This window comes from Cariama cristata, unplaced genomic scaffold (assembly GCF_000690535.1).
Source record: "Cariama cristata isolate BGI_N322 unplaced genomic scaffold, ASM69053v1 scaffold1302, whole genome shotgun sequence".
NCBI lineage: Eukaryota > Metazoa > Chordata > Aves > Cariamiformes > Cariamidae > Cariama > Cariama cristata.
Window position 1 is genome coordinate 4,056 of NW_009605280.1, and position 9,233 is coordinate 13,288.

Sequence of the window (9,233 nt, forward strand, 5' to 3'; positions counted from 1 at the left end):
CTGCTTCTATACTAGAGAAGTTGATTGTGTAGCTAACAAGATCCAAGTGGCAAGCTACAAGCCAAGTTCAACATATGAGACACTTCTACATCACTATGTTCTTTGGAGAAAGAGCAGGCATTCAGGCAGCACCCCTGCCTTCAAGCCGAAGACGTTATCTTACACCTGCTTACAGCCAAACCACAAGAATCACACGGTGAGGGTGGGATGCAAAGGTCAGTTTGCACAACCCTTCTTCCCCAGCAGCACTTACTTTCCACCATCCACCCAGCCCTCTTCCTCTTAGCAAAAGCAGCAAGAAAGTCAGAGTTGTGATCTCCCCAGCTCCTGCATCTCTGTGGCAGTACTTCAGCTGCTGGATAGCATACCAAAACGAATTCATCAGCTGTTTGAATGAAACCTGGAAGACAGGCTGCTGGGATCGGTGGTGGTGAGAACTGGTAGGTGACTGGCACTACTGCTGCTAGTAGGGTCCCAAACAGACCAGCTGCTGTTGCTTCTTATGCTGGTTCACCCTGAAAGGTACCTTCCTCCTCTCAAAAAGGATGATCAAAGCTCATGGAAAGCCAAAAGGTAGTCGCCTTCTTCAGCAGGCTCTGCTGGGATTCCAAGTGGGAATAACAGCACAATTGCATTCCCAAGAATGGAGCTGGTTAACAAAACCATTTTTGTTTATAACTGCTACTTCATGAGAGTTAGCAATCAAAACGTTACATAGGAATCTTAGCGTCATTAGCTAACAAAGCTACACACAGGAATCCTACCGGGGAAGAAAGCAAATCCAGTTTTCCCTGCTGTTGCTCATCCATTTAAGTGAGTTTATATTTATTTTTATTTCAAGTGACGTATCTAATTATTAGCCACTTCACAAGTGTTGGTGAGAGGTCCATTTCCAAGAGCACACACTTGAAGTCAGATAGAATTATGCACATGATTACATTATACAGCTTTTATTTCTACCAAAAGTCACTAAGTCAGGCAATCTGCTCATCAAGAAAGGAATTTGCAGAATAAAGTTTTAGAATTGTTCAGGCAACAGGACACATTTTCTTCCCTATTCTGCAGTTAGCAAAATCCACACAACTGCATAAAATTTTGAAATGTAAAGTTTTATACCAACCTCACTCAATGAAAAGGCACTGCTAGGACATTGAGATTTTAGGAAGGCCAGTTCTGCCTTCTGTATACCCACCACAACCAAGATTTTGTAAAACTCAGCCCCATAACCCTCTGGTGGCCTTAACTTCTAATCAGAGGGTCAGCTTCTAAGTCTCTCCTCACAAGGCAGGACATACATACCACCTTGATCGCTTTCATTTTTCTTCTTTATCTCCATTATGTCTTTCTTCAGAATTATTTGACTCCCCGCAAAAACTTTATCCCATCCACTTCAACACTACCATAACAGTTTCTCACAATAATCCTGTTAGCACCCTCCCTTATTCATAACATCAAGTATTGTTGCTACTGCCTTGAGGTAAATACTTCAGCACCAACTGTTCACAACAATTCTCTATAACCCCGTAGCTAGCAGTATTCCCCAGGGGTCAGTTCTGGGTCTGGTCTTGTTTAACCTATTCATCAGTGACCTGGATGAAGGGATGAACCGTACCCTCACCAAGTTCGCTGATGATACAAAACTGGGAGGAGTGGCTGATACACCGGAAGGCTGTGCTGCCGTTCAGCAAGACCTGGACAGGCTAGAGAGTTGGGTGAAAAGGAACCTGATGAAATTCAACAAGAGCAAGTGTAGGGTCCTGCACCTCAGGAGGAATAACCCCATGCACCAGTACCAGCTGGGGGCTGACCTGCTGGAGAGCAGCTGGGCAGAGAAGGACCTGGGAGTCCTGGGGGACAACAAGTTGCCCATGAGCCAGCAATGTGCCCTTGTGGCCAAGGAGGCCAATGGTATCTTGGGGTGCATTAGGAAGAGTGTGGCTCTCCTTCCCCTCTACTCCGCCCTAGTGAGGCCACATCTGCAGTCTTGTGTCCAGTTCCGGGCTCTCCAGTTCAAGGAACTACTGGAGAGAGTCCACTGGAGGGCAACCAAGATGATGAGGGGACTGGAACGTCCCCTGATGAGGAAAGGCTGAGGAAATTGGGTGTGTTCAGCCTGGAGAAGGGAAGACTGAGAGGGGATCTCACCAATGCTTATAAATACTTTAGGGGTGGGTGTCAAGACGATGGGGCCAGACTCTTTTCAGCGGTACCCAGCGACAGGTTAAGGGGCAATGGGCACAAACTGAAACTCAGGAAGTTCCATCTGAACATGAGGAAGAACTTCTATACTTCGAGGGTGACAGAGCACTGGAAAAAGCTGCCCAAAGAGTTTGTGGAGTCTCCTTCTCTGGAGGTATTCAAAACCCACCTGGACACGATCCTCTGCAACTTGCTTTAGGTGAGCCTGCTTTGGCAGAGGGGTTGGTCTAGATGATCTCCAGAGGTCCCTTCCAACACCAACCATTCTGTAATAACTAATTTTATAGCAAAAACCCTAATGTTATGGTGCTCTCTCAGCTGCTATTACAAAGGTGTATCAAGCAGTAACCCTTCTGAGACCTCTTCTGTTCTCCCTCATACATCTATATGGCACCAGCTGAACTGATGAAGTAGCAAGAAATGAGCCAGATCATCTCTGTCTAGTGCCAAATAAGACTAAGAGATGCATTTTGGCATTCAGTCCAGTTGTGCAACAAGAGGAGAATCGCATCTTCTAGTGGTCAGGGGAGGGGCTGCTAGGAAATCCATGTTCAGCCCCGTTCATTATTAACTAGCAATGGAGTCACGTAGCATTAACTCACTTTAGCAGGAGAACTACCTCATTAAATACCGTTCATGTAGCACACAAGGGTTCGGTCAGAATCAAGCATCTCAGTACAGTTGCAAGCCTTTTAATTTTTGTTCAGGAAATATGCAAAGTTGATCTTGTCTTTGTGTAAACTTCAAATATTGTTTTGCTTTGGTTTTAAGTGGGATACAAGACACTGTTTTGCTCTTGTGAACACTCATATGGGCTGGCAGCTCTAGTTACAGAATCATCTCTATTACCACACTATAGGTGATATCATTGAAGTTGTTTGAGCTGAAATCGCCTTAACACTGACATAACCAAACTGAGATGACACTACAAGTACTACGTCTTCAAATCTCTAGAACCTGGATTAGTTAACTAGTTTTTCCTTCAGGTATATAAGTTCTATAATGTAGAGAGAGTTGGTATTCTATTAACTAAAGTAATTTTTTCCTGAGAGCGAGCATGAAAGAGGGAGAGAGAAAGAATAAACAAGAACTCAGAACTGAAGACATGCTTAAAGTACAAAGAACTATGAAAAGTAACTTTTGGGAGTTTCCCAAAATTGCTGAAATATACATTGAGAAAACAACAAAAGTTATTAACCTATCATTAAGACATACTTTCTATAATTACAACAAACATACCCCTTTGCTTGCAGACTGATCTATTTTATCTTGTCCTTCTTCAGGTAAAGATACTTCTGCCAAAGAACGAAGACTTTCATGGTTCATACGTTGTTTCAATTCCTTTATAAAGTCATCTTTCTCAGGCAGCTGTTTTCTTAGTTCTTCTGTATCAGTTTCCTTATCCTGATAAACATAGCAAAAATCACCACCAATTACAGGATTGGCAAAAGAAAGTAACATATACAGGAGCATCACTACATTTAGTTGGTAGCATCAGTTTCAGCACTGCAGACTAAAACAGTTATCAAACAAAAAGCCAATAATTTCACATACGAGTGGCCACTATTTAAAGTGAAAAGTCATATAACAGTCTGGGAAGATGTAATGCAAAATTTTTTATTTTACTCTACTTTTGCAGAGTTATAAGATGAAGACATGCTTAAAGTACAAAGAACTATGAAAAGTAACTTTTGGGAGTTTCCCAAAATTGCTGAAATATACATTGAGAAAACAACAAAAGTTATTAACCTATCATTAAGACATACTTTCTATAATTACAACAAACATACCCCTTTGCTTACAGACTGATCTATTTTATCTTGTCCTTCTTCAGGTAAAGATACTTCTGCCAAAGAACGAAGACTTTCATGGTTCATACGTTGTTTCAATTCCTTTATAAAGTCATCTTTCTCAGGCAGCTGTTTTCTTAGTTCTTCTGTATCAGTTTCCTTATCCTGATAAACATAGCAAAAATCACCACCAATTACAGGATTGGCAAAAGAAAGTAACATATACAGGAGCATCACTACATTTAGTTGGTAGCATCAGTTTCAGCACTGCAGACTAAAACAGTTATCAAACAAAAAGCCAATAATTTCACATACGAGTGGCCACTATTTAAAGTGAAAAGTCATATAACAGTCTGGGAAGATGTAATGCAAAATTTTTTATTTTACTCTACTTTTGCAGAGTTATAAGAGGTTCACCTCCCATTTGTTTATTAAGTCCTTGGTGCTGTGAAAAAGGCAGCAGATGTGACAGTTGTTTCAGATTTCCCATCTAACTTTGCAATCAAAGGACTAAATAGACTGGAATGTTTATTTGAACTACTAAATATTTTGAAACTTCAGTTACCATTACAAATTCAAACAGAAATAAAGTTTTTTTTCCAAATTAGCTGCAAATGGTTTCAATACAACAGCATTCAAGAACGAAAAACAGAGCCCAAATGCGAAGAGCAAGTATAGTGTTTTACAGAATTAATGGATAACAGGAAAAAAAAATTCACACAGGAACAAGAGACAGAGAGAGATGACCTTTCCTGAATCCTTTACTGCAGCCTGTTTCAGTTCCGCTATTTCTTCATCTTTTTGCATGGAGTTAGAAGCCAAAGTCTTGGACTGTACTTTCAAAGCTTCTACTACTTCATCTCTTTTCTTCACACCACTTTTGAAGATTGCTGCCCTTTTCTACCAGCTGTGCAGCCAGTCTTTCCTAAGTGGTGAAAAAAAAAATAGGTTAGAATCAAACACCAGTGCTACACACTATTTGAACTGTTCTGATAGTTTGGTTTCACGTAGTACTATTTTATGGCCCTAGCAAACTTGAGATCCTATGTAGATCTTAAAAAGCTCACATGAACTAGTTTCACTACAAATACAGAAAAGCAAACCATGCTTCAATTAGAAAATCTGTATCTATATTTATACTCTTTGTAAAGAGAATTTTTGGTAAGAACCACCACTCCTGTTCACTCGCTCTGTGATTTTATTACTAAGAAGTCTCAGGCAAGCAAAGTCACAGACAAGTAAAAGTAGTCCTAAGCTCCTAACATCCCCCTCTACTAATTGCAGGTCCAGAAAGTCATTTCTAACTACTTCTAGATGTAAATATAGGTTTAGATTGAACAGATTCATATAACAATTTCATAGGCTTAAGAAATTACAACCTTGACACAGTCCAGTGAACAGGCAAGGTATCCACCTTGTTATTAACTATCAATCACTTTACTTTGAAAGCGACATGGAAGCAAAACCACTCGCATTTTGAACAAGTATTTTTACTCCGTATCTGGAAAGAAGCTTTTTTTTTTTGATCAACCTCTGTTTGCTTTTTCTCCTCCTTCTAAAGCCTCATAGCCTTTTTTTTTAAGAAAAGTCAAGTAACAAATCTTGTTTTTCAAAGTATGTTTTCTTCGCTTCATTAAGTAGCATTTCATTTAAGTGTAGGTTACTTATTAGTGTTTTAAAGACAATATGAAGTTTGAAGAATTAATAGTGCAATGGTTTTAGGATAGAAAGGAACAGGCATGTTCACTTCCACTATGTACTAACCTTTCTCATTTTGTGACCCTCCTATTCTTCCCTTTTCATATTGAGATGATCTCATCTAGGCTTTGCCATGTGATAAAGTGAGGGGACTTGGACAAAGGCCAGCTACCCTCAAGCACCCACACTGTTAACACTTGACATAAGGTTTGCTCTGTACTGAAGACTTACACTACAGGACTCTGCTGAGACCTCCAGTCACTTACAGTTTCTGCTTGTTGCTTTACATGGCATTCTCTGTCCTCTGCAAGTTTTCGCATTTCTCTGTTGAGATGGCTCTCAGCTTCTTTTACTTGACTTATGAGTCCCATTTTTTCCTCCAGCCACTTCTTTCTATCAGTTTGATACTTAGCCTCATTTACCTATTTTAATGAAACCAGAAATAAAACCATAGGTACAGATTAAGGAAAAAAAAAACCCACACTTAAAAGCCAAATCACCATTAAATGGATTCGTTTCAAAAAGGTAACAGAAATACTAGCACAGATTTACTCCAGCACATTTCCAAGTATTACATTCTCATTTGCTCTTCTCTATTGAAAAAAAGTAACAATTTTCAGCACTTCTTATTCAGACTGGCACGTCTTCATGGAACAGAATTTTTTTCCTCTAAAAGCACCCTGGGTAAGTCACAAACACTATAAAAGTTACACCAAAAGTCATGGTAAAGAGACCCTTTTAACCTACAAATTCCCAATTTTTTATGCTGCCTTACAGGACACATTAGAAAACTTACTTCTACCTCAAGACTGAAAGGCAAAGAATGCAGTACAGTTTGAATGGCAGGCAGAGACAGTGCATACCTAAGAACATCACTTCAATGTATAGCAACTTTGCCTCCTCTTCTATCACAAACAAACCTCTTGTCAGACAGTCTCCCACACAGGACAGAAGGCATCTGAAAAGCTGCTTGGAAAAAAGTGTATTTTCTAACCCAAAGAGAATTAGAGGTAAATCCTCATCCTAACAGGAAGGGCTTATAGGTCATATAGCAAGCACAAGATCTTGAAAGATTTTGATTCAGTTGCCCAAGCAACTGACAGAAAAGAGGTTTGGTACAGGTATCAGGAGTTGGATCGGTTAAGACAACTGTAAGAGAAGCCCAGCTACAGAAGCACTGTCCATAGTAGTCTTGAGTATCTGCTTTAGAAAATACCTTACTATAAACTGGACTAACTGGTTGCAAGAGTTCTTGCTCTAAGCTCCAAAATAAGTGTATAAATTAAGAAAAGCATTCTAATATTGTTTAAACAGAAGACTATTGTATGTTTCAGCAATTATAGAGGGATAACATAGACCAAAGCTGATACCAAAGGGTTAAATAATTCAGCTAAATGAACAGAAAAGCAGGCACATTCTTTAGCCTGGCACCTCAAGGTTGGGAAGCACCAAGAAAAAGAACAAATGATAGAAGAAGGGACACTGTCATCTAAGTCAGCAGGCAAGAATGTGGAGAGAGGCCTTCAAGAGAGGGAGTTCTAGACAGGAAGGGAGCCAGCTGATCAAACGTTACAACCCACAGACATCAACAATAAACTGGCTGACAGCAGGACCAAGGTAACTGTGGTAGTGGCAGATCACGACCTCCAACTCAAATGGCCCCCCCAAAAGAGGGCAAAACCCCGCTCAGGGAGCATGCGTAGTTAATAGAGAGGCTTCATTAGTGCTTACTGGGGATGCGTACTAATTTACATTAGAAGAGAGAAACTTAGAACTAATCCTGAGTGCAAATAACAATGAATATGTAGTGTATATGAATATGCAAATGTTTTATTGTATGTAATATGTATCTTCACTTTACTCAGCATCCACGTTAGGCAGAATGATCCCTCGTGCATCCAGCGCTGCAATAAGGAGAATGCCGGCTTCTTAATACTACCTTGGTGTTAAGGAGTTTTATTCCCTATTTCGGTGACAATAGCGTAACGTAGGGAAGGGTGCGCTCCATTATGGAGTGCAAGTGAATGCCATATATTAGAAAGACACTGCACCCAGACTTTGCTGCACTGCAGCTTTTACAGAAGGTTTCCTTTACCCGTGTAACAACCTGCCATATCACGCCCTAGCTCTTGAAGAGAGTGACACAAAGAAATTTAGACTCCAAAATGAAAGTTACAGCTTTAAAACAAAGTATGAATTACATCACCATATTATACCTTCAGTTCTTTTTGCGGCTTTATTAATTCCTCATTTTCACTTATGTTTTTCTCCTCACATTGGCTCATCTTTTGCTGCCAGTCACTATCATGCTGGTTATTCAGCTCTCTGTTTTTCTGCTTCCATGCTTCCAGTTCTAGTCAGTACACAAAAAGACGTTACGTAAGGTATACTTTCAAATGCATGTTTGCCTGTGTTCACATCCTGCTTCTGAAGTTACTTGGATTTATCAGCTATGACCACAAAGGGACAACAGGAGCCTTTAACTGTTAGAAGTTTGTCATGTACTACATAAAATTAATGCCTAAATAACAGTCAGTAAATAAAAACAGAAATTTAAAGCAGCTATCACAACAGACCCAAAACAACTTTGCCTCCCTGCTCCCTTTCCATGGAGACATTACCCAAAAACTAATCTGTTGGTCTCTTCTAATTTGGCTTCAAGGACTCGACCTTGTTCAACCCGAGTCTTTTCTTGTTCTTCTAATATCGTCTGCATATCTTCAATTATTTTTTCCTTTTGTGATGGTCAAGGGACCCTTTATCATCAGCTGTCTCAAAACAACTAACTGAAGGGGACCTAATGCCTGTTTGTGGTGGGCAGTGTGTTTTCACTTGGGTACATCTCAGGGAGGCTGACCAGTGAGTGATGCCCTACTAAGGTGGGGGGTGTCTCCCTGTGTTAAGTAGCCTGAAATTGTAGAGATAAGTGCCCAGGTGCAACTGCCAGGAGATAGCAACAGCCTGTGCCTGATCAAAGCACAAAGTTAACTGAGTCGGGGGGCTACCCTGATACCCCTCCCACCTTCTGGAACATTCCAGAAGGAGCTCACTGTGCACGTGCAGGCATGCAAATGAGTCTCCGCCTCCAGGAGGAGTCCAAAAGACCCTCGACCACATAAAAAGGTGACCGACTCTCAGCCATGGGGTGTGCTCCTCCTCCACCCTGGACCTCGATGGACTGACTGACAGGACTCTGATTCACAGACTGAGAAGATGTCACTGCATCCACAGGTGGCGATCCTATCTTTCATTTTTCCTCTTTCTCTCTTTCCTCCTTCTATTTCTGAGTTTTTATAAGAACTTGCCTAGCCTTTTTGTTCCTTCCACTGCAGTTTTAGGGAAATTTTGTAATAAAATTAATTATTCATTTTCTACCTCTGGAGAGCCTGCAGTTTCCCCACAACCACGGAGAGTATTGTAAAAGATCATCTCTCCCCACCCCCACCGAGCGGGATGGGACACCTTGCGCACACATCTGAAGATCTGAAGATAAATTAACAGATGAGCCCCCTCCTAGTTCCCAACATTCTCTCCCAAAGTGCCTTC

At 40.8% G+C, this 9,233-nt stretch overlaps 1 protein-coding gene across 1 annotated transcript in view; it reads right to left on the reverse strand.

Moving 5' to 3' along the window:
- Positions 1-8,403, reverse strand: part of LOC104158266 (kinesin-like protein KIF20B) — a gene marked incomplete at its 3' end in the record, with an annotated part of 8,983 nt that extends 580 nt beyond the window's left edge. Inside the window, 7 exon segments of the mRNA XM_009695871.1 lie at positions 3,439-3,603; positions 3,990-4,154; positions 4,755-4,853; positions 4,855-4,914; positions 5,954-6,109; positions 7,904-8,040; positions 8,358-8,403. Of these exon segments, the coding sequence (XP_009694173.1) occupies positions 3,439-3,603; positions 3,990-4,154; positions 4,755-4,853; positions 4,855-4,914; positions 5,954-6,109; positions 7,904-8,040; positions 8,358-8,403 (828 nt within the window).
- Between the last annotated feature and the right edge of the window lie 830 nt (positions 8,404-9,233).